The sequence below is a fragment of the Heloderma suspectum genome, chromosome 2 (genome assembly GCF_057233095.1).
Source record: "Heloderma suspectum isolate Gila_16-S chromosome 2, 16-S_ref, whole genome shotgun sequence".
In the NCBI taxonomy this organism is placed as follows: domain Eukaryota; kingdom Metazoa; phylum Chordata; class Lepidosauria; order Squamata; family Helodermatidae; genus Heloderma; species Heloderma suspectum.
In genome coordinates this window covers 14,787,966-14,813,438 of record NC_139459.1, presented here as the reverse complement: position 1 = coordinate 14,813,438, position 25,473 = coordinate 14,787,966, and the positions used below count along the sequence as shown (strand labels likewise).

Below are 25,473 nucleotides of genomic sequence, written 5' to 3'. Positions count from 1 at the left end.
GCAATTTCTTGTTTACTTCTCTCCTTGCCATGCAGACCAGCTCCCCTGTTTCTCCATGCCAACTCTCAAACTGCTTTTAAAGCGCAGCTCGATATCAAGTTGCTTGCCTTATGGCACTGGGGCAGGGTGTGTGTGTGTGCTGCTGATTTTTAGGAAAAACCAAATGGAGAGGACCCTTGGGCGTGTGGAACCAGCTGCACAGTTCCTTGGATCCTGGCCACTTAGGCTGGGAAGAGAGGTTTGCCTCAAGACAAATGACATTTGCGAGTGGCTGTTCTGCCATTACAAAAGCTCATCAGGAGAACATTAGGGAGCCCTGTTGGAGCAGAACAGCAGCACATCTAAGTCCAGCGTTCTGCTTCCTTCAGTGGCCCAAACAGAAGCCTCCAGGAAGCCCACGGCAACAGTCCCCCCTTGCTGTTGCTTCCCACCAACGGGTGGCTTATCGCCTCTAAACTTGCGGGTTCCATATGACCATCTGACTGACAGCCCTCGACAGACCACTCCTGGAAGTACACATCTCCTCCGTCTGTAAAAGAGTCTTGGCTATCTGTGATGGGCAACTAGACCTGCTCTCTCCTCACCTGACTGAGCAAGGTGTAGTTTAAGTCTGTCCTCAGCTCCACTCCTCCGCTGTTGCTCACTGACGGAAGCCAGTGCTGGACCATCACCTGCCTTGCCTCTTTATTTGGGAGGTCAACCAGGATCCTCTTCTCCAGCCGGCGCAGCATGGCATAATCCAGTTCCCTAGAAGAGAGAAGAGCATCTCAGGTAATTATTACACAGTTTAGAGCAGCTTCCCCCAATCCGGGGCCCTCCAGACGTGTTGGACTACAACTCCCAAAATCCCCCAGCCAGCAGCTGCAGTCCAACACGTCTGGAGGGTGCCAGGTTGGGGAAGGCTGCTCTAGAGATCTGTTGGCTGAAAGATTTCAGGGTTCGCTGCTTCCTGAAGTGCAGATTGCAAGGGATCTCCCTGGGGAAGCAGTGAAAGGGTGAGATCTTGACCCCAGACTGCATGCAGCCATCAGAGGGAAAACACTACGTTCGCGCACAACGCTTTACAACAGAGCCAGTTTATACTTCCGGTTTTGAGTCATGGAGCATACAGTAATTAAGCAACGTCCATACATGCACAGAAGAACTAGCTCTCCGGCTAGAGCTGGTGGTGTAGGCAGAACAGTGCAGGCAGGCCTTCTTATATATACATAAATGTATTTATCAGGGCTGCGGAGCTTCCAGCCCATAGTGCCATTTGGCTTGCCAGGCAGGCACATCCGGCCTGCGGTTCCCTTGGCCAAGGGTCCTCCCCCAAGGCCCTCCACTTCAGGGCTAGTGGGGAGAGGGATCCTCGTTATCTCTCGTTAGCCAGAGTGGTGTAGTGGCGAGAGCGTTGGACTGGGAGCCAGGAGATCCGGGTTCCAGTCCCCACTCAGCCACAGAAGCTCCTTGGGTGACTCTGGGCCAGTCACAGACTCTCAGCTCAACCTACCTCACAGGGTGGTTGTGGTGAGGATAAAATTGAGGGGAGGAGGATCATGGAAGCTGCCTGGGTTCCTTGCAAGAGGAAAGAAGGCGGGATATAAATGCAATACATAAAAAATCAATAAATCTCTGACTGGACATAACAGTGGCGATTTGACCTTAGCGCGCCCCTCACCTTCATAGATCACTGCCTTGTTGTGGCGAAGGGGCTTGTGTAACTCAGTGAAGCCATAAGCTATGCCGTGCAGGGCCACCCAAGACGGACAGGTCATGGCAGAGAGTTCTGACAAAATGTGGTCCACTGGAGAAGGAAATGGCAACCCACTCCAGGATTCTTGCCAAGAAAACCCCATGGAACGTAACACAAGGCTAAAAGAGATGACACCAGAAGATGAGCCCTTCAGGTTGGAAGGTGTCCAATATACTACTGGGGAAGAGCAGAGGGTATTTCCAAGTAGCGCCAGAAAGAGTGAAGCGGCTAGGCCAAAGCTGAAAGGACACTCAGCTGTGGATGTGTCCGGTGGTGAAAAGAAAATCCGATGCTGTAAAGAACAATATTGTTTAGGAACCTGGAATGTCAGATCAATGAATCAAGGTAAGTTGGAGGTGGTCAAACATGAGATGGCAAGATTGAACATCGACATCTTGGGAATCAGCGAACTAAAATGGACAGGCATGGGCGAATTTAATTCAGGTGACCATCATATCTACTATTGTGGGCAAGAATCCCTTAGAAGAAATGGAGTAGCACTCATAGTCAACAAAAGGGTGGGAAAAGCAGTACTGGGGTACAATCTTAAAAATGATAGAATGATCTCAGTACGAATCCAAGGCAAACCATTCAACATCACAGTAATTCAGGTCTATGCCCCAACCACTGATGCCGCAGAAGCTGAGGTTGATCGGTTCTATGAAGACCTACAACACCTTCTAGAACTAACACCAAAAAAAGATGTCCTCTTCATCATAGGGGATTGGAATGCTAAAGTAGGAAGTCAAGAAATCACCAGGATAACAGGCAAGCATGGCCTTGGTGTACAAAATGAAGCAAGACAAAGGCTAATAAGAGTTTTGCCAAGAGAACACGCTGATCATAGCAAACACTCTTTTCCAACAGCACAAGAGACGACTCTACACATGGACATCACCAGATGGTCAATATCGAAATCAGATTGATTATGTCCTTTGCAGCCAAAGATGGAGAAGCTCTATACAGTCAGTAAAAACAAGACCTGGAGCTGACTGTGGCTCAGATCATGAGCTTCTTCTTGCAAAATTTCGGCTTAAATTGAAGAACGTAGGGAAAACCACTAAACCATTCAGGTATGACCTAAATCATATCCCTTATGAATACACAGTGGAGGTGAGGAATAGATTTCAGGGATTAGACCTGATAGACAGAGTGCCTGAGGAACTATGGACGGAGGTTCAGGAGGCAGCAACGAAATCCATCCCAAAGAAAAAGAAATGCAAGAAAGCCAAGTGGCTGTCTGATGAGGCTTTACAAGTAGCTCACGAAAGAAGGGAAGCGAAAAGCAAGGGAGAAAGGGGAAGATATATCCAACTGAATGCAGAGTTCCAGAGAATAGCAAGGAGAGACAAGAAGGCCTTCTTAAATGAACAATGCAAAGAAATCGAGGAAAACAACAGAATGGGAAAGACTAGAGATCTCTTCAAGAAAATCGGAGATCTCAAGGGAACGTTTTGTGCAAAGACGGGCATGATAAAGGACAAAGAAGGCAGGGACCTAACAGAAGCAGATGAGATTAAGAAGAAAGAGGTGGAAAGAATACACAGAAGAACTATACAGGAAAGATCTGAATGTCCCTGGTAGCCATGATAGTGCGGTCACTGAACTTGAGCCAGACATCCTAGAGAGTGAAGTCAAGTGGGCCTTAGGAAGCATTACTAACAACAAAGCTAGTGGAGATGACAGTATTCCAGCTGAGCTATTTAAAATCCTAAAAGATGATGCTGTTAAAGTGCTGCATTCAATATGCCAACAAATTTGGAACACTCAACAATGGCCGCAAGACTGGAAAAGGTCAGTTTACATTCCAATTCCAAAGAAGGGCAACGCCAAAGAGTGTTCAAACTACCACACAATTGCGCTCATTTCACATGCCAGCAAGGTGATGCTCAAAATCCTACAAGCTAGGCTTCAGCAGTATGCGAACCGAGAACTACCGGAAGTACAAGCTGGGTTTCGAAGAGGCAGAGGAACTAGAGATCAAATCGCCAACATTCGCTGCATCATGGAGAAAGCAAGAGAATTCCAGAAAAATGTCTATTTCTGCTTCATTGACTACGCTAAAGCCTTTGATTGTGTGGATCACAACAAACTGTGGCAAATTCTTAAAGTGATGGGAGTACCAGACCACCTTACCTGTCTCCTGAGAAACCTGTATGAGGGTCAAGAAGCAACCGTAAGAACCGGACATGGAACAACCGATTGGTTCAAAACAGGGAAAGCAGTACGACAAGGCTGCATATTGTCACCCTGCTTATTTAACTTATATGCAGAGTACATCATGAGAAATGCTGGGTTGGATGAATCAGAGGTCGGAATTAAGATTGCTGGGAGAATTATCAACAACCTCCAATATGCAGACGATACCACCCTAATGGCAGAAAGTGAAGAGGATCTCAAGAGCCTCTTGTTGAGGGTAAAAGAGGAGAGTGCAAAAGCTGGTTTGAAACTCAACATTAAAAAAACTAAGATCATGGCATCTGGCCCCCTCACTTCCTGGCATATAGAAGGGGAAGAAATGGAAGCAGTGACAGATTTTACTTTCTTGGGCTCCAAGATCACCGCAGACGGTGACTGTAGCCATGAAATTAAAAGACGCTTGCTCCTTGGGAGGAAAGCTATGGCAAACCTAGACAGCATAGTAAGAAGCAGAGACATCACCTTGCTGACAAAGGTCCGTCTAATCAAAGCTATGGTTTTCCCAGTAGTAATGTATGGCTGTGAGAGCTGGACTATAAGGAAGGCTGAGCGCCAAAGAATTGATGCTTTCGAACTGTGGTGCTGGAGAAGACTCTTACGAGTCCCCTGGACTGCAAGGAGGTCAAATCAGTCCATCCTAAAGGAAATCAACCTTGAGTGCTCATTGGAAGGACAGATACTGAAGCTGAAGCTCAAATATTTTGGCCACCTAATGCGAAGAGAAAACTCTCTGGAAAAGACCCTGATGCTGGGAAAGACTGAAGGCAAAAGGAGAAGGGGATGGCAGAGGATGAGATGGCTAGATAGCATCACCGATGCAATGAATATGAACTTTATCACACTCCGGGAGAGAGCGCAGGACAGGAAGGCCTGGCGTGCTATGGTCCATGGGGTCACGAAGAGTCGGACACGACTGAACGACTGAACAACAACACCACCTTCTGAAATGGGGGGAGGAGCAGTGCGGCAAGTACTTTGCCTGCCCCGCATCCTACCCAACAGGAGAATGTGTGGGGTGGGGAAAGCCACCCTGACCAAGGCACGGGGTGGAGGAGCGCTCCACCCCATGTTTCGGCCAGGAACGGGATGATGTATGGCTGGGTGGGGGTCATCCATCCCCCAACCCCAATGAACTGCCCCACCCCTGATACTGAAAGTTCAAAGCACTTCACAGATATTCCCTCTGACTTCTTACAGTCTCTCTGTAGGAGAGGTCAGTATTTATTGATTTGATTTGCACCTCGTCCTTCCACCAAGAAAGTGGCACTCACAGTGGCTGAACTTAAGAACAGGTAGATGAAGACTTGGTTAAGAACAATAATAATACATTAAAAACACAGATAAAAACACACACAAAATAAAAACAGCACCCAACCCAACGGACCAGCTTTTCGGCCACAAGTCTTTGAACTGAAATGCCTTTGCCCACCGGTGGAAGGACAGCAGAGAGGGAGCCAGCCTAGCCTCCCTCAGCTGGGCGCTCCACAGCCTGGGAGCAGCCACCAAGAAGGCCCTCTCTCGCGTCACCACTAAACGCACCTCTGAAGTACCATTACTATTATCATCATCCCCATCTTGCAGATGGGATGCTGGGGCAGAGAGCAAGAGAGTGAGCCTGCCCTAGGACCAGCCGGTGAATTCATGGCAGAATGAAGATCTGAACTGGAAGCTCCTATTCACAGCTCAGCCATGACACTAACTAGTCCCTTCCCCTTGTTATTTCTTTATAAAATAACTGAAGATACTAAATGGTATGCATTTTCTATTATGCCCCATTCCCCCTCCCCCCCACTAGATTTACATGATGTTAAAAAAGCTTGAAGGGTTTTATCCTGAAACTTTTAAAAGTCACCTTTTAATACCATAAAATCCATCCTTCCCTGTTTATAGAGCACATCTTTCCTGAGCGCTGCATGTTTTAAGCACCCTAAGAGTTTCTTTGCTGAAACCCTTCTTTAGATTAACCATAGTAAATAACTTGGCTATCAAGTCCCTTTTTAAATATTAGCAACTGGCTTGCGCTGGCATATGTTGACATTACAAAGGATTATGTACTCCTGTGGCACAAACAACAAGAACTGCAGAAATGAGCGTACACACACACACACACACACACACACACACAGTAAAAAGCTCCCAATTAATCTTTGAAGGCTTTAACCAAATATCAAGGCTTTCACTGCTCTGAGTCTAAGTAAAATCTTTATCTGTGTTTAGAGGCTCATGCAAATGTATTCAAAACGTACTCTCTGGATCCCTTACCAGGGCAGGTTGGAAGCCGCTAAAACAAAGACAAGATCATCCGATCGGGCCAAGCCGTCCATCTGCACCAATAATTCCGTTTTCATCCGCCTGCTTCCTTCATGTTCACCACTACCAAGATGTATTTGGGGGACAGGCAAAGGGGGAAACATTATTCCCAAGCCTCATCACAACAATCCCCTTTAGGGACAAGCTCACATGCAGAAACCCAGTCATGAGTCTTCCACCCCACCCCAAATTCCAAGCGTGGCTCAGTTCCAATAGCTAAAACCTCAGCATTATGTCAAACTTCATGACGATTAATGCCCAGAAGTTAATTCTACGATGAATCCACTCACAAGAGTACTCGAATGAAAGCAAATGCACATTCTGGAGTTTTATCTTTGCATGCAGATTAATATGAGAGGCACTGAGGAAATACCAGAGCTGGCATTTAGTGAGAAGACTATTAAGCCTTGAGTTGGATAGTGCTGGATAATTACACAAAACACAAACAGGCCACAACACAGTGGCAGAATGCAGGCTTTGCTTATCTGGTAATACATTCCAAAGCAGACAGCCTTGAATGCCATTTTTGGTAGGAAGGTGGGGTACAAGTCAAATAAATAAATAAAATACAGCAGAGTTCCACTACTTGGTTAATCAGAGCAACCCCTAATCATTTGAACTTGAGTGATCACAATACAGAGCTCTGTATAAATCACCCTTCTATTTATCTGAAAGTTTTGAAAGATCTTCTGGGTTATTCAAACATGAGAGCGTGCACTCAGTATCTTCTGTCTTGAGAGGGACTATTGGGCTAAATGGACCAAATGGTCTGACTCGGTATAAGGCAACTTCTCATGTTCCTATGAGAGGAAATATGGGTATCTGAGTCACTGGCAAAGCTTATAAAGAGAGTAGCCAAAATCCTTCCTCAGGGCCAACTCTATTGTGCTATAACAGAATAATCATAGCATGACCTAACACAGTGGTCATCAAGTCTGCTCAAGCTCTGGAAGAACTTCCCATACTCTAAACACCTCAACGCATGTGTCCATGTCACCCAACTTGCCTGAAGAAAAGAGTACCAGGCCATACTGGTTACATAATGCCTTCAGGATCCTACCTTTTTAAAGGTATGGAGCCTCCATCTTCTACACAGCTGCATAACAATCAGAAATCCACAGGGGAAGCTCATCTCCACTGCATGAAAAGCTTTCCCTGTTGATTTATTTTGGTTATGCAGCTGTTCATTTTGGTTGCAACAGTTACAGACCTCTCAAAATCCCAGAGCCTCTATCTGTAAAAAGAAAAAAAGGGAAGAGAAAGAGAGAGGTCTGAATGATGTATATGCATTGCAAGGCTACCCAATGGCTCCTTCAAACAGGAGAAGGCCTGAGCCAGCCTTCTCCAACTTGGTGTCCTCCAGATGTTTTGGACTTCAACTCCCAACAGCCCCAGCCAACATGGCCAAGGGTCAGGGACAACTGGAGCTAAAGTCCAAAGCATCTGGAAGACACCAGGTTGGGGAAGGCTGGCCCAAGCTGTTCCCTATCCAGCAGAGACTGTATTACCCAGAGGCTTCTCAGAGGGAACCTGGGGAGGACTACCTAGTGGCCAAGCAGCCCTGCCCTGAGAGGAAGGTGCACACTTCATCATCATTACTTAAATAAAGAGAAGATCGCAGCCCAGTTCTTAATATCCACGAAAGCTGCAAATGCTGCTCCTTCCAACAGAGATGCGTGTAGTTCCTGCTCCTAGTTAGGGGAGGTCAAACTGCATGCTGCATGTGCTTTTATGAGCACAGCCAAGCACTCAGATGTATATAGGGATGTTCAGAGACAGAAAAGGAGGAGTGGGAAGGAGCAACAGATTTTCTTCCGGGGTCTCAATCCCACCCATGCTGCAATTAGCAATTTGGGTGGGTTTATTTCTAAGCCATTTGGCCAAAAGATCTACCTGACAGAAAAATAAAACAACATTCCTGTTTAACCATATTTCCAGTTATTCTGATAAGAACATGTCACTTGAAACCTGTTACCCTGGAGCAGTGCCCCGTTGACTCATGACCGATTCCAGCTCATCCAGGAAGATTGTGGAGGGGGCATGGTAGCGGGCAAGTTCGAATAACACCTGTTCAGAAAAAGGGAGACCAAGAAAGGACAAGTCAGGAGGGCAAACTGGGCTTGCCTGGGGCTTCTCTTTGATTACCTAAAGTTGGGAAGGCTGCATTGCTATGGCAAGCCACTATCCAAGAGCGACAATTGGAACATAGGAAGGTACCTGACCTTGAGCTGGACCAATGGTCCATCTAGCCCAGGGCTGGTGAACGTGTGGCCCTACAGATGTTGTTGAAGTGAAACTTCCATCAGCGCTTGCCAGCATAGCCAACTGTGAAGGATGATGGGAGTTGTAGTCCAACATCCGGGAGAGACACATTCCCCACCCTTGCTCTAAGCCAATACTGTCTACTCTAATTGGCAGCAGCTCTCCAGGATGCCATATGGAGGTCTGTCTTTTCACCTGCTTCCAGAAAGCCTTGCAACCAAAGATGCTGGGACATTCTGCATGCAAGTTCTATGTTCCCCCACTGCCATGCTCATGTACACCTCCTTTTTAAGAGAGCATGTGCAAGAAATCATCCCAACAAAATGTTCTGCTTGTAACCGAAAACTGTCATGCAGACAAATAAGATAACAACAACAGCCAGGACAGCTAGACTGGTGGGGACGAGGGAGAGGGCCTTTTCTGTGGTGGCCCCCACTCTGTGGAACTCCCTCCCTAGGGAACTCCGTCTTGCCCCCTCTTTAATGAGCTTCCGTCATGCATTAAAAACGTTGTTGTTCAGGCAGGCATTTGGGGTGGGTTAAGGTATTTTAGAAAATGTTTTTATTGTAGAATTTTATTGTTTTAAACTGTTTTTATTGTATGTTGTACATCGCCCAGAGTGGCTGGGTGACCAGCCAGATGGGCGATTAATAAATTTAATAATAAATAAATAAACAAGATTTGAGAAATGAATTGCCTAAAAAGAATTTATAAGAAAAACAGTAATCTCCAAAGTTACTGATATGCACAGTTACTATGTTCTTCCTGCTGTAGCCTGAACAACCCGAAGTAGAACAACCTTCCTGTTTAATCAGATTTCCAGTTATTCTGATAAGAACGTAAGAGGAGTCATGCTGGATCAGACCACAAGCTTATCTAGTCCAGCATTCTGTTCACAGTGGCCAACCAGATGCCCCAATGGGAAGCCCACAAACAGGTCATAAGGGCAATAACACCCTCTTGCTTGTGTCCCCTTGCAACTGCTATTGAGAGGCACGCTGCCTCCAGTCCTGGAGGCAATATATAGCAATCATGACTAGAAGCCATTGACAGCCATCTAAAACCCTTCTTAAAGCCATTCAAGTCGGTGGCCAAGTTTGGATGCTCATCCCGGGCCATCTATAAACAGTATTTACACAAATCATATGCTATTTATGTCAAATACCAAAGATCCTTACATTTACCAGGGCTGAGACCTCTTTTGTTTTTACTTCAGAAATATTTTTAAAATGTTTAAAATGTTTTTAAAACTAATGGAAACAAATATAACCAATTGGTGTACATTTGTGCCCTTTGATGTAATCTGACTGTAGTAATTGCTTATGTTTGCCTCTTCATATCATGTTGTTATGATCTTGTGAGCCATCCAGAGATGAAAACGCGTAAGCCACCCTGAAGCCATGGAACAGAATAGCGGGCTATAATTACAATAAATAAAAAACATTGTACTAATGTGCTATGCATTTTATTTTTTCCTATGACCTCTAGCTGATGTGGTTACTAATATTTTGAGAGAAATAAATGCATGTCCGACTAAGACTATTCAGGGGAAAAAATTGAAATACTGCCTTGGCATGGGAGTACAAACCCTTTCTTAAATCTGCATGGCTTACAAAAGAGGAGAGAAAGAGCAAACATACACGAATAATCCTGTCTTTATGTTTAAATCTTTTCCTCCTAAATCCTATCCAAGTATATATGAAATAATAGGATAGAAGAAAATTATACCAGAAAGGGATTCTGGGCAAATCCTAAAGCAGCCACCAGAGATTAAAATATTTCATTTCTTGTATTGTTGCTCCATTAGTAGATTTTTAAATAAGGATTAAAAAAAGAAAAGAAATGCAATTTAAAATAAAGTTGGGCTGAACTAAAACACAGCGGGGTCTGGGGGCGGGGGAATCTGACCAACACAAAATGCAGAGAATCCCACACTACATAAAATGAAGTGGGATTTGTTGGTGTTTGTTCAAAAAGAGATGATGGTGATTTTTCTCTACAAATAGAATTCTTCTTTAAACAACTTGATCTGACATCCTGTCACTTATAGAACCATGTGTTATTTTCTTGCTTAAAGATGACTGCATTAAAATGCACAGTGAAGTAAACTCCACCATGGACATGAAGTTACAGCTTTAATCTTTGCAGTTAACGGCATCCCATACTGACAGCCCAATCCTCTCCAAGGCTGCTGCTGCAACCAGATGGTTCTTGGTGTGTTCTGCATTCCCACACCAGTGCACACAGACCAGAGAGCTTGTGGCACAGACCAGAGAGTTCAGCATCCTAAGCACTGGAGTTGTCTTCGCTGTGGGGATAGGCTTTGCCATCTGGAGAAAGTGGAGAGGGAGCGTTTTTCTCTCTCCCTCGTAATACTAGAATCTGGGGTCATGACATGAAGCTGATTGGTGGGAGATTCAGGACAGATAAAAGGAAGGACTTCTTCAGACAGTGCATAGTTAAACTATGGAATTCGCTACCACAGGGTGTAGTGATTGCCACCAATTTGGATGGCTTTAAAAAGGGGTTGGACAAATTCCTGGAGGAGAAGACTTCAATGGCTACTAGTCCTGATGGCTATATGCAACCTCCAGTATCAGAAGCAGTATGCCTACGTACACCAGTTGCTGGGGAACATGAGCGGGAGGGTGCTATTGCACTCATGTCCTACATGTGGGTTTCCCAAAGGCAGCTGGTTGACTACAGCGTGAACAGAATGTTGGACAAGATGGACCCTTGGTCTGATCCAACATGGCTCTTACGTTCTTATTTTCACTCCTTCCTTAGGCCACCTCACTAGAAAATTCTTTGATGGTTAATTCTTCTGGTGTCTAAGGAAAACAAAAGCAGTTTTTACTTTGACAAGCTTTTCCGAATCACCCCTCCATTTGCTGACGATAGTGGATGCCGAGATGTTGAAGAAGGTTGTATTGCATTCAGTGGCAACAGCTTTGGCTAGCAAAGTTTTTCCAGTACCTACAAGGTGTAGGAAAGAAGGCATTTACTCTCAGCCTTACTTTAGATTACTCCCCACTTGGGAATTTCACATGCATTATGTTCTCATAATAATTTTCCTGAGTTACTTTGTCAAGAGTAGCTTACCCCTGTTAAATATCCTGCAATTAATATATTTTTTAAAGGAATTAAAAGAGTGAAAAGATTTATTGCCACTCAAATAGAATACAAACAATGCTACTAACTACCATGGAAATGCTAGATGGAAGGGGAAAAAATAAAATTATTTCCAGCAACTTAATATTGCAGTTCAAGTTCTGGGGAAATGACATTTCCGCAGAAATGGATGCCCTAGTGAGAGGAAGGGAGGCTATTTTGGGGATTGTGTGTAGCAGTTAAGTTATCATGGAGCATTCCTTGCATGAAATAAATTTTTTTAAAGACCTTTGAAGAAAACAAGCACAATAGGGAATGACAAATGTATTTCAAATATGGTGGAGGTAGTTTGAGCATACCGTAGCTGCCTTAAAACCTATGTCCAAGAATGAATTCTGGTGATGATGGTGGAGACAATAGTATTTCAAGGGGGGAAACAGATATGGTGACTGCCTATTGGCTAGCGTCCATGCTGTCACCAGCATATTTCCACCCCCAATACCTGGAGCACTTTTGCAAAGGGGTTAAAGGGTTCGTCTTTTTTAAAAGAATGCATACATATACAGACATGATTGTTTAAAAGGTTTTCTTTCCTTAAAAAAAAAGATACAGGGCAGCTCACCTGAAGAATGAAGGAAGGGTCATGACTGGCAGCTAAACTAGCACCCATCATGCAAGACATGTAAGGGTGCAAGACATGTTATGCAGATGGATCCAAACCATGGATGAAGAACCTGCTGTCACCATCACTAAGAATGTTATGTCTGCCTTCAGCCAGTGTAAGATACAAGACAAATGTCCAGGTGACTGCAGGAGAGGCTTCACAAGCTGCTGCAGTTATACAGACAGTACCTGGAGGCCCATAGAGCAATAGTCCCTTCCATGGAGAGAGGATGCCCGTAAACAGTTGTGGATACTGGGGAAAAAAGAGGAGGAATCTGAGAATTACGAAAAAAAGTTAATCTTTGGAGTCAAAGGATAAGTTTTGCAACAGCTACAGGCATCCAAGCTGTCACTCCCCTCCCCTCTGCCAATTCTTCAACTGTTCATATTCAGACCACATGAATCACAGGGGCAGTTTGTCGCTAAACAACCTACAGAGGAGAAAGAAGTGCAAGACCACCACCACCCGTGCAAAATGGTAACTTCTTGCAAAGCTTTGCTTCTTAGACTTCCAGTTGCACCAGAGCACTCAGATGACAGCAAGAAGCCAAAGCCCTTCGCAGGCATGTCCCTAGGCATGTCTAAAAGCATCCTAAGCATCATAAGCAACCGGGGCGGGGTGGGGGGATTGGGTAGACTGCCACTCATGATGTGGTCCAACACACTTTGAAGAAACTGAGTGAACAAATGAAGCTGCCTCATGGTGAATCAGAACACTGGCCCATTTAGACCAATACAGTCTGCTCTGACTGGCAGCGTCTCTCCAAGGTCTGAGGCAGAGGAATGTCTTTCCCAGTCCTATTCCTAGAGGGCTGAAACCGGGGGTGCTGAACCGCTAGCACACAAGTGCTGTATTCCATTTTGGAGAAGCTTCTTGGGGCCACATTCCAATTGTGGGTGGAGCCCAAGACAAAAGGGATGGGGCTAAAAGCAAGGGGTGGGGTAAGAAATACCAGAATACTCTAGCTTAAAGCTCTCACTGCATGTAACTAAGCGGGGGGGGGGGGGAGCAAAAGCAGCAGGTAACATCTGGGCCACGTAACTCTGATAGAAGGAGAGGTCAGTGTTGCGGCTTTTAAAATAGCTATTTAGGATTTGCTTACCCTTATGGGGTACACAACAGCTTCCTTTACTAACCGCTTGGCTGTGTCGAGTCCAATAATATCGCCCCACTTTACATTGGGGTTATGAAGGTAGATATCCTGCAAGACATTGTTTGATCTCCTTAAACAACAGGACTCTGATTTCCCCGTACAATAAACATTGCAACAAAATAAGCTCAGTTCCGCCTGGTTATAAAATTAAACACTGATACAGAAAAGGACAGGTTGCTTTGCTTCGAGAGCATAAGCTCTAAATTGTTAATGCAGCAAGGGCCTGATAGTCCTAAGCATGCTCACCTAGGAGTGAATCCCACTGAAACGGATGGGACTTCCTGCTGAGTTATTCAGCTTAGGCATGCAGTGCAAGAGTTTTATGGCATATGGGCAGGCCATAATACACCCCAAAAGAAGGCCACCAAGGATGCAATCCTGTGCATGTTGACAGAAAAAAGTCCTACAGCTCCCAGCATTCCCCAGCCAGGGTGAGCACCTAGTTAGGCCAACCTACGGCTGGCCCTGCATAAGCATGGGAGGGACAGGGTTGGAATCTTACTGTTTTATACATGGTTAGGGCCAATATGGTTGGCTGGGGCATGCTGGGAGTTGCAGGACCTTTCCTGTCTAAACAGGCATGGGATTGCACCCTTGCTCGCAAATACTTGCATCCTTACTCTGCATTGCATCAGATGAAACATATGAGACTCCTTCAAGCTTAGGGGTAGGGGGCTGCTTGAATGGTTTCTTTCTTCTTTTTGAAAGAAGAGATCCAGAAGCTCTCTACTCCCTAAGCCACTCCATGGGTTGAGTGTAGCTGCCTGTTGGAGCAGAGAGCTGGAAACATACAAGCTGCTGTTCAAGGTTATGTTGATAGACCATCAACCCCCATCTCCTTCCTCTGCCAGTAACCTCTTCTTACATGCATACACAACGTGCAACTGAGCAGGAAAGTCTCCTGCCTGGACTCCACTGAAGTGGATGGGAGCTGAGCAAGCAGGGGAGTTTCCTTCAGTGATGCTCATGCAGGAAGCTTTCCTACAGAACTGTGCACAAAATGCACCAGTATATCCATAGACGCTTGTCCTGTTGCTCATGCCTGGCTTCTGGTACTGAGAAGTGGAGGAGAAGAAGAAGAATATTAAGTCCTCAACCAACTAGGCTAGCAATCAGAACACATCCCAAGACTGAAAAGAAAGGTTCAGTCTCACCCTGCTCACAACAGTTGCAAGTTCTCTCATTTCACTCGTCATTCCAACAAAGGCACCCAGAGGTTTTAATAAGCGTTCCTATTAAAAAAACACACAAACAAATGAAACATACACAGCATGTAAAAATATTGGTTGAGTTATCTAGAGATACCATCAAATGGGACTTTAAACATTTTGAAATAGTCTTTGGTATATTAGATCCTCTTCAGACACATTAATCCCCACTCCCTGTTACATCAGGCTCACATACTCTCTCCCACTTTTTTCCAAATGCAGCAGATCTGAATCAGGAGACGCTGTGGTTATTTGGACAGGGAATTTCCCTGTACCCTGGATATTGCATCTGATGCATGATCAAAGGAGGACCCATGTTCAAACAACCACGGGGTCTCCCAATTTGGAGGTCACTGTTTATGAAAAGATGAAGATGAAGGTGTGCTGAAAAAAACCTGGAAAAAGGGCCAGACATTCAAGAAACCAGGAGTGCAGGCAGGGATCTGGGAGTGACTTCTGAAGGTCAGGATGCAGGACTTGATAGCGCTTTAGAACTCCTTGGCCATTCCCTGTTCCCACCCCATGCATCCATATTACTCTCAGACTACAAGTGACAGCATGTCTTCAAAATGGAAACCTATCCCACAGAAACACTGGAAGCTGCCTTAGTCCACTGGTCCAGCTACCCCAGTACTGCTGCCAGCCAGCATCTACAGCTTTGCAGCTTTCAGGCAGGGTGCCTTCCTAGCCCCACCTGGAGATGCTGGGGATCGAACCTGGGACCTTCTGCCTGCAAAGCAGGGGCTCTCCCACTGAGCCACGGCCCCTGCCCCAATTATGTCTAAGGTGGGAAGGCAAATGAAAGCAGCAAAGAGGCACACAGGCAGGGAGTGCTGAACCATTCCTATACCCACCACTTTCCCCCACAACGTGTCCCCACTACCCCAGATCAGATACTGCAAGTAATCCTGGCTGGGGGAATGGTTTCTGCAGGAGGGACTGCAGAGAGAAAAGTAACCAGTGGGGGAAAGTTTCAGTACCCCTTTGCCCATGTGCCTCCTTGGCACTTTCAAAGTGCATGCTCCACTTTTCACACAATCTGGGCAGACTCAGATTTGAAGAGACGGGTCTGTTGGCATCACGTGGGCCTTAGGGATAAGCAACTGGAGGCACAGGGACCCAATCCAGCTCACAGGGCCTTCCCACTTAGTCTCTGGCATAGACCTCGTTCCAAGGACCAAATCCTCCCCACACTATTATGAGGATGACCCGCTTTCTACTGGGGTGGGACTGTAGTTAGTGATGCAGCACACGCTTGGGATGCAGGTGGCCCCAGGTTCCATCCCCGGCATCTCTAGCTATAAGGATCAGGTAGGAGGTGATGTGAAAGACCTGTCTTTGCTCAAGACCCTGGAGAGCCACTTCCAGTCTGACAACACTGAGCAAGATGGACAAATACTCTGGCCTGGAATTAGGCAGCCTTCAGTGTCCCCACCACCCTTCTCTCTCTCGCATGAGACTGTCTCTCACAGGCAGTGCAGTCTTTAGCTCCCTATTCACTTCGCATGAACAGCACCTGAGGCTCTGAGAGAATCCTCCCCTGCTGTCCCTCAGCTGCTCACTCCCTTGTGTGAGCCAAGGTGGAGCGAATAGGAGTGAGGAGCTGAGGTGCATAAAAAGGAGAACTCTGCTGTTGTAATGTCCCCTGATACCGAGGCTCCGCACTCCCCTGAGGACTCCAATTCACATGGGTCACAGGTCACCCCACTTCAGCACCTCCTTCTCTCTCTTCCTGGCCAGATGATGTAGCTCTCTCATCATCTGGCTCTGAGGATGAGTCCCCTTGCAGCTTCTCCTGTCCATCAGCCATGCAGGAGCATGAGACGGCAGAAACAGACACTGGCCCTTTAAGAACCACAGTCAGTATCCAGCAGGGCTGGAGCCACTGAAAGACCAGGCTCTGCCAGCCTTCTTAAGGCCTCAGTTGACTGCAGTTCTTTGCTGGGACAACAGCTCCTTATGGGAGAATACTCCAGTCTGCACATTATGCAGGGCGCTCTCCAAGGTTCTGCCTTGATTCCTGCTTTGCTTAGTATGACCCAGAACAAACAGTGAGCACAGTTGTGCCATCTGCTTCCCCTGGGCCTCACGCCTAGCCCTGACACTGGGAGGGAGGAGGAAGGAGCCCTTGTGTATGTGTCAGTTTATATGGGGGTGAGTCAATGGTCAGGAGTACGGTTGCTGGCCCTTCCACCCTTGCTCAGTTCAAAATATGACCCCTGTTAAAGCCTAGCAGCCAACCAGAGCCCTAAGATATTCCTTTGCCCCAGGCCCTGCCCCCCACATGCTTCCAGTTCTTCGAAAACTCTTAGGTTGCTATTCTAATTAATTGGGAGAAATTAAACAAATGCATTCACATTTCCATGATTTTCATGGAAGTCTGAGTTTTCCAGCATGCGGAATATTAAAGTTTTTTTAAGCACAGAAAGTCAGACACATCAACATCATTGCACATTACACTTTGATTTCTAGCTGAGTTTCCCAGTCATCATCAGTTACTTCTTTAATTAATTTTACTGGATGGAAAGAACACCACTCACTGAAGGATCTGGATTGCAGTTCAGGCTGTGCAAAGCAATTTCATTTGATGCTCCTTTGATAGCATCTTGGATCATTCCACGGAAATCAATGATCTGGCCCTGTAGGGGAAACAAACAACATTTGCCAGGCCTGAAGCGCATAATGGGTCTTGATCCAGGAATCTGCAGGATATCAGGGCAGGAAGAAAAGGGTAACAAGCCAGACCAGTGGGGAAGCCCTTGCAATCGCAACTGGCCAGAGGGGGCCACGTGGTAAGGCCTGACCCCCTACAAAGGCTCTAATTCAGGTCTATTCTCTGGCCTGAGCTATAGAGGGTAGTGGCAGCCCTTGCCACAGACCTGCCTTGCTTTGCTTTGGCTTCTGCCTTGCTTTGCCCACCCCTTTGCCACTGCCGCTGCCTCCCCCCAGGGCTGGCTCCAGGTCTGAAGAGGGCACAGTGCCCTCTGGTGCGCCCCCTCCTCCATCAGTGGGGCCTGGGGGGGCTTGGCTGGCAAAACTCTGAGCAGTGACAGAGGGCTGGCTGCAACTGCCATTCTATTTTCTCATGATGCTCCAGAGCAAAGCTATGTTGAGGGATTGTGGGGAATATAAATATCAGCTAGACTAAAAGTGTGTGTGTGGGGGTGGGTGGGAGGGAGGGAGGGAGGGAGGGCAGGGGCGGGGGGTGCAAGGCAGGCATCAGCAGTGGGTCCAGGCAGGGTACTGCAGCCCCAGCAGTTTTCCAAGGGTTCTGATGTCGGTCCTGCTCCCCACACCCAGCCTTATTTAGCTCCCAGGAACTTTCAGCCTGACTTGGTAGAAGCAAGGACCAAGACGGATTTTGAACAAAGGGACAGGTCTTGGGATCCTGTGACTCTGCAGTAGTTTCCCTCTCCAGACACGCCAAAATCTTGTATAATCTGCTTCATGCATGCAAGATTCTGACTAACCCTTCTGGGATGAAAGCCTTCTCCACCTCCTCCTTTGTGGATTGCAGATACATTTAAACCAAACTCAGATGGCACTCGGCTTAATGCATCTTCACTGTCCTATAGGAAAAGAACAACAACCACCAGTTTTCAAATTATAGGATGCTGAGGTTTCTAAGCAGGCAAGTTTTAGAAATGCCCACAATTCCCTGTGCTTGCTATCTCCAGCAGAACCAATGGCCGGATTTGCAATGCTGAGCTAGGACTTAGCGTCGTTTGCATGAGTCTCAGGCTCACACATTCCTCTCTCCTGCTCCCGTGAGATTGGGAGGAGGAATAAAGCAAGCCTCACTTTCCCTGATTCTTGGCTTGCTGTTAAGTACAAACTAGGAATCACGGTTTAAAACAAACTCTGGTTTGTTAAACAAGCCAGCAAAAACAATCCAGGGTTTGTTGGTGGCTTGTTCAGCACTTGACTAGAGTTTGTTTGAAGACACAATTCCTGGTCTGTACATAATGAGAAGCCAGGAATCAGGGAAAGTAGAACAGAACCATACTTTACTCTGCTTCCCAGTCATGCAAAAGGAGGAGTGGGGAGGGGGAGTGCCTGAGCCCAAAGCTTCACTCAAGTCATGCTGAGGCTCATACATGTGACACCAAACCCAGTCTTAACATTACGTGCTAGCCAGACCGGTGCATTCTGCTAAGTTTGTAACATCCAGTATGGCTGTCACCAGGAGACAGCGATTCTAATCGCAGTAGAAGCCTTCCCTAACCTGGCACTCTCCAGGTGTGTTGGACTGAACTCCCATCGTAGTATGGCCATTGGAAGTGAGTGCTTCGCCATTCGACGCTTGCTCAGTTCCTCACTTCTGAGAAGGGTGCAACACACATACAAGGCCGCAAACAATGGCTGAACGCACCAAACGCATGGATCCCAAATAACCCTTTGACCACATCCGCCCCGGCTTCTCCGACTGAAAAAATCTGCAGCGTTTGGGGCTGGGAAAAGGCTTCCAAGACCCTGGAGAGATGCTGCCAGTCAGACGTGCTGGGCTAGGTGGCCCAATGGCATGACAGTATTAGGCAGCTTCACATCTTCCCAACTATCTTCCTATTGAACAATCCAGGCTGGAGCCACTGTGGAACAGCAGGACAAAGAGTTAGATCTGGGAGACCTGCCCATTCAACCCAGTGCCGAGCCAACGTCCACAGCGTTACTTTTCTCTGTAAATACTGATGTCCCAATAATCTACCGGTTGCCTTCTCCAACTGCTAAACATACTGCATTCCCCAAAATAAGCGGAACGTGAAAAACCAATGAGGAATCTCAACTTGTTTAGGGCTCTCCTTGCTGGAATATTTGGGGTCAGCTGTTCTAGCAGGCATAGCTTTCGATACTGGCCTCTGTGTTGTTTGATGGTGGCTGATCTTAGGAAGATTCCGACATGTGCCGCTCACCGCCCTAGGATAAAAAACAGCTTTCAGGAGGTGTCAGGTTTACAACCTGTCTTGAAATGCTGAGGGACTCAGGGCTGAATGTTAACAGAGGTTAGCTACAATCGCCCATGCTCTGGTAATGTCCCATTTGGACAATTGCAGTTAAAAACAGTTCAGAAACGGCAGTTGGTCCAATACAGACCACTCAGTTACTAACTGGGACTGGGAGGTTTGACCATATTATGCATGTGCTTTATCAGCTGCACTGGTTCCCAGTCCCTTTCCAGCCCAGTTTAAACCCCTCAATGGCTTGGGACCAGGTTACGTGAAAGACCTCCTTCTCCCATATTTACTTATCCAAACCCTAAGGTCTTCTACAGAAGCCCTACTCTAGAGGGCACCCACCAAATGAAGTGCCGCAGGTAAGCACCAGGGAGAGGGCCTTTTCAGTAGCAGCACCCCAGTTATGGAACATCCTTCCCAGAGAGGTTTGCCTGGGGCCAACCCTGTGGTCTTTTTGGCATCAGATGAAGACAGTTCTGTTCACTCAGACCTTTTAAAAAACTCATGCTGTCTGGACATCTCAGTTTGAAAACCTGTTTTTAATTTTGGGGTTGCTCTTGAGGTTTTTCCTCTGGCTGTATTTTATGTTAGTTTTCATTCACTCCAGTACAGGATACCAGTTTACCTACTGTGTCTCTCCTAATGTACCCATTAACAGATTTACCTACCTAGAACATACTCTGACCAATTACTTTCATTTCCTTCTACCACGATTCCACACTGTCCTCACTGCCATATAAAGGCAGAAATCAGAATGTTTGTGTGTTGCATGCAGCACTTTGTGCACTGTGGAGTGGGGGGGGGGGGAGAGCTAAACGAATTAAGAAATTAACACTGTGTTGTATGGTTACAAAAACTCTTATTACCTAATGCTGTCCTTGCAGCTGCCACCCATCTTACCTTTTCGATTTTCCTCCACTTCTTGTTTTATTACCTGCTGTGTGGAGAGAGAAAAAATATGAAAGGGAACCTGCTTTTCATTTTTAAAAAATGTAAAAGAAAACCCCCAAAGGCCTCAATCCAACACAGAGCGTGTGCTGGACTGCGATCTAATATTTGCTATCATGTAGACTGTTGTTCCCTACATCCAAGTGGGTTTTACAGAGCAAGTAAACACTAAGAGTCCCCAGATTGTATTCAACGTGGAGCATTATCAACTGGAAAGTTCTCCACTGTAAGCTGAACTGAAATGAAGGGGAGCTGGAGAAGTGCATGGCGGTACTTTTGCTTCCCTTCATTTCACTGAGGTCTGCAAAGGAAGACATCCCAGACAGCGGACTGTGCCTGTTCTCATGTCCATTATTTACTGCTAAAGCCTGACTTCTCCCCCAACCCTGCGTTGGAGCCAGAATTTGCCTTCTGCAAGAAGGGCTCCACTCGCAATATGAAAGGGAACCGGCTTTTCATTTTTAAAAAATGTAAAAGAAAACCCCCAAAGGCCTCAATCCAACACAGAGCGTGTGCTGGACTGCGATCTAATATTTGCTATCATGTAGACTGTTGTTCCCTACATCCAAGTGGGTTTTACAGAGCAAGTAAACACTAAGAGTCCCCAGATTGTATTCAACGTGGAGCACCATCAACTGGAAAGTTCTCCACTGTAAGCTGAACTGAAATGAAGGGGAGCTGGAGAAGTGCATGGCGGTACTTTTGCTTCCCTTCATTTCACTGAGGTCTGCAAAGGAAGACATCCCAGACAGCGGACTGTGCCTGTTCTCATGTCCATTATTTACTGCTAAAGCCTGACTTCTCCCCCAACCCTGCGTTGGAGCCAGAATTTGCCTTCTGCAAGAAGGGCTCCACTCGCAAAGGTCCCTCTGCCTGATTTTTGGGGATGCCCCCTTCCCCACACATCCACACCAGCTCAGCCCATTCAGCAGGCTCTTCTGGCTCTCTGTGTAGCACTTTCAGGCAGCTGGAGGGTCTGCTGTGGAAAGGGAGGGGCGGGGAAGTCTACTTCTGCCAGTGTAGTTGATCCAGTGTAAATCTAGACCTAACCCCCTTGTCTCATAGTTGAAAGGCCCAACTGCATGACTAGTTGCACCAAAATGTGGACAGGGAGGTGCCTCCAGAGGTACATACAAATTTGCATACCCAGCTGAAAATGATGCAGAGTGGATAGGGAGCATCAAGAGTCAGATTAGCACCCAATGTACGCCCATAGTTCCTAATCTAGCAAGTGATATGTATGCAGACTAGGAATGGTGTATTTATGCAGATCAGCGTATATAAGACAGTCCTCCAGGACAGAGACCACGACACTGCTTTGTTCGCTGCCACATTTACACATGGTTGGTACTAAAAAACTTTAAATATTAGCTGAAGAAACAAAACCTAAATTTAACATTGAGGGGGGAAAGGCATTCTTCCCAACAGAGTCACGTACTAGTGTCTAGAGCTTTTTTCGTAATTTTTGGATACTTTTGGAATTTTACATAGTAGTAGCTTTCATATTCCATCAAAATAGTCTCAAGATCAACATTGTCACAAACTTCAAAGTGCCTCAAGCCCAGCTTTGTTTCTTGCTCCAGTGCATTTGCGGCATCCACATACCTGGGAATGACAAGATGCAGAGGTTTCAGTGTATTGTCAAGATGCGATTGTTATAACAGATTTTTTAAAAAGAAGTAAGTTTTAAATGACAGAGGGGAAAGTGCAATATAATACCAGACCAGGATTGTTGAGTGATCACTGAAGTAATCAAATATATTTATTATGTGGCAGATCAAGCAAATCTTTCATATTTGCACGATCTTACCCCTGCTGCTCGATTAGGAAATTCTATCATCAAATGCCTCCAAGAGAATTCTGGAATTAAAAATGGGATTCCAGTGCCTAATATCACTCAGTATGGTCTTCTCACCTAAGAGTAATTAAAATGTCATAGCTCTGAGGTTTGCCAGATGGGAGACAATTGTACCAGGCAATTAGAAATAGATCATTAGATCCTTTTACTGTTTAAAAGGAATCCAGATAAGGAGGTGTCAATGTTAAATTTAGGTTTAGGACATTCACTTAGTAGAGTTATTAGGTTAAATGGGCCATCAGATAAGTGACCAAGAGGCCTCACTGGAGACCATAAATACGTAAGAAAAACAAGCTCACAAGACAGGATGATGTCAAGTAAATATTTTGTGTCAAAAACATACCTGTAACATGTCAGAGAAAAATAACATGTTTAGATAAGTATGTTGGTATGCACATTAATCTCGATAAGAAACGTCAAAATCTGATAATCTTATTTAGACATATGAAGATTTAGAATAGAAAGGTTATCTTTGGAATTCTTGGCTAAGAAATATAAACTGTCGTAAAAATAGTTTGGACATATTTTATAGCATTCAAAAAGTATATAAAGGAGACTCAGAACATGCAACAGTGGAAGCTATCCTTTAGGATTAGCTTTCCCTAATGTGTTGCCTGTAGAATCAACCTAGTAAGCTTGATATTATCACTGAGAACTAGCAAATGTACTTGACTCTGCTTAGAAGCCTTGTTTAAGAATGATGTTAGATGTTTTGTGTGTTTGAATTTATGCATGCATAAGTTATTGTATTTAGAACTGTTATGCTAATACTTGGTAGTAAAAGACAAAAAGACAAATCTTGTCTGAGAGAGTGTTTCTTAAAAACTAGAATTCTGTATTACCCATATCAGAGTGAAGTATGGAACTGGCTGTAGATGGTATCTGGTTGTAAGAGAAATCTGACTGTATACACAGTAGACAGGTGATCAGTGGTTGCCAACATACAGACAATATAGTCTGAGAGAATCTCTGAGCCAGGGCATATACCACAATTAACATCAGAGTATCATTGATGTTGGCCACATGCAACATTTGCAAAAGTGGTTACTTTATACTGAGCCAATCACCGAGCTTCCATTGTACAACTAGCTCTTTGTACAATGCTAAGGCTGGTCCAAGCCATTTTGCTGCCTGAAGGAGAACAGCAAATAGCGCCCAAACTCCCAAAGTCAAAATGCACAAGACCCAATGCCAGGCAAGTTATGCTGGCACCTGCGGCAGGAAATCCCATAAGCGCTTCTTCCTCTTCCCTAGCAATAAAAATACAATAATAATGTTGCCAGAGAGCTTCAGCTATTGGGTGGTATAGAAATAAAATGAATAAATAAAAAATAAGTAACAAACTAAATAAATAAATAATTTCCATAGCTACTAATTTGCTGTCCTTTCATGAAAGACAAAATCAGCTCCCTCAGGCAGTTGCCTCACTCTGTCTAATGGACGGCCCGCTCCTAAGCCACCATTGTGACTGCCTCAAACCAACATCTTCATTGCGACCTCTTTAAATAGGCTTTCCAAAAAACAAATGCTGTTTTACTGTTTTAACTATTTGTTATTGCTTTAACTGAAATTACATAAGCCACTCAGGGAGCCTTGTCAGCTGAGGAAGAGGACAAAAATACTTTAAATAAATAAATAGGTTGATCCTGGGCTTCGGAGATTGGGGGATATATAGGGTGAAACCCAATGTAAGTCCTACTTGGAGTAGACCCATTGAAATTAATGGGACTTCAGTTAGTCATGACTAGCTTAAATCCCATTCATTTCAATGGATCTTCTCTTAAGTAAGACTTATTTATTACTTATTAATTGTATTTATATCCTGCCTTTTTTCTTCTTGCAAGGAACCCAAGGCGGCTCACATTATCCCCCTCCTCTCCATTTTATCCTCACAACAACAACCCTGTGAGGTGGGTTGGGTTGAGGGTCTGTGACTGGCCCAAAGTCACCCAGTGAGCTTCCATGGCAGAGTGGGGACTAGAGCCCAGATCTCCCAGCCCAGCATTCTCACCACTACACCATACAGTAGGCACGATTATGCACTCTCTCACATCTATGGTCAGCCTCACGAGTCTTATGCCACTTATTCTCCGTCTCCCAGCCCACTGATCTGCCTGGAGCTCACCAGACAGCCATTTATGCAATTATCAAAAAACCTGCCAGTTTATGACCAAAGTTAAGACTATCTCATGTTGGCTCAAACTCCCAAAAGCCAAGAAATTGGAAGCTAAGGCCATTCTACCACATCAGGGCTATACCATGCCATTCTGTGGCATGTATAGGCCTGAATTTGAATTTAATATTTTTTATTGGTTTTGTTGCTTTCTTTGTTGTTTTGCTGTTTGTGTTCGTGGTTTTATGAGATGTTTAAATGATGTTTGTATGGTATATTATGAACTTGAGCACACTCCGGGAGGGAGCGCAGGACAGGAAGGCCTGGCATGCTATGGTCCATGGGGTCACGAAGAGTCGGACACGACCCAACGACTGAACAACAACAACAACGGTATATTGCACTAGATGCCTGTTAATAATAATAAGTATAGCTGTCACATCAGTGACAACTATACTTAAGGCCGTCAGTTAAAAGGGGGGGGGGGCTCCACCATGCTAACTAGGACTTATGTTGGATTTCACCCATAGATCCCACAAGCCTGAAGTCTGCCCAGCCCTGCTTTAACAGTTAGCATTCCATTGCCATTCATTTAACAGGTACATAAATTGAGGACTGGCTTTTATATATATAGAACTGGGAAAAGTACTGTGATTATTTGGGTTAAAGAGACAGCTCAAGCATTTGCTCCTCTGCCCTCCCTCATTCTACCTTTCCCTCCCACACCCACACCTCACCTGCCCCACCTCCAACCCCAAACTTCTACCCCCACTCCACTCCACACCATCTGGCTTCACTTTTGTTTATTCCTTCCCTTTCTCTCCCTCTGCCCCAGTTTTTGATGCACTGACTCTTCCACACCATTTGTATTATATATATATACTGCACAGTTCTTACGTCATTTTGAAGGACCAGGTTATTCATGTGAAAATTATGGTCATCACATAATAGCCCAGTCAT

The 25,473-nt window shown here is 45.5% G+C and overlaps 1 protein-coding gene across 1 annotated transcript in view; it reads right to left on the bottom strand.

Moving 5' to 3' along the window:
• Positions 1 to 25,473, bottom strand: part of KATNAL2 (katanin catalytic subunit A1 like 2) — a 44,488-nt gene that overhangs the window by 4,046 nt on the left and 14,969 nt on the right. Inside the window, exons 3-14 of the mRNA XM_084832871.1 lie at positions 21,981 to 22,147; positions 20,495 to 20,531; positions 19,427 to 19,556; positions 18,113 to 18,211; positions 17,183 to 17,281; positions 14,589 to 14,666; positions 13,384 to 13,482; positions 12,470 to 12,533; positions 11,364 to 11,482; positions 8,220 to 8,311; positions 6,197 to 6,307; positions 585 to 747 (exon numbers count right to left, since the gene is read on the bottom strand). Of these exons, the coding sequence (XP_084688997.1) occupies positions 585 to 747; positions 6,197 to 6,307; positions 8,220 to 8,311; positions 11,364 to 11,482; positions 12,470 to 12,533; positions 13,384 to 13,482; positions 14,589 to 14,666; positions 17,183 to 17,281; positions 18,113 to 18,211; positions 19,427 to 19,556; positions 20,495 to 20,531; positions 21,981 to 22,147 (1,258 nt within the window). The remainder of the gene's footprint in view (positions 1 to 584; positions 748 to 6,196; positions 6,308 to 8,219; positions 8,312 to 11,363; positions 11,483 to 12,469; positions 12,534 to 13,383; positions 13,483 to 14,588; positions 14,667 to 17,182; positions 17,282 to 18,112; positions 18,212 to 19,426; positions 19,557 to 20,494; positions 20,532 to 21,980; positions 22,148 to 25,473) is intronic.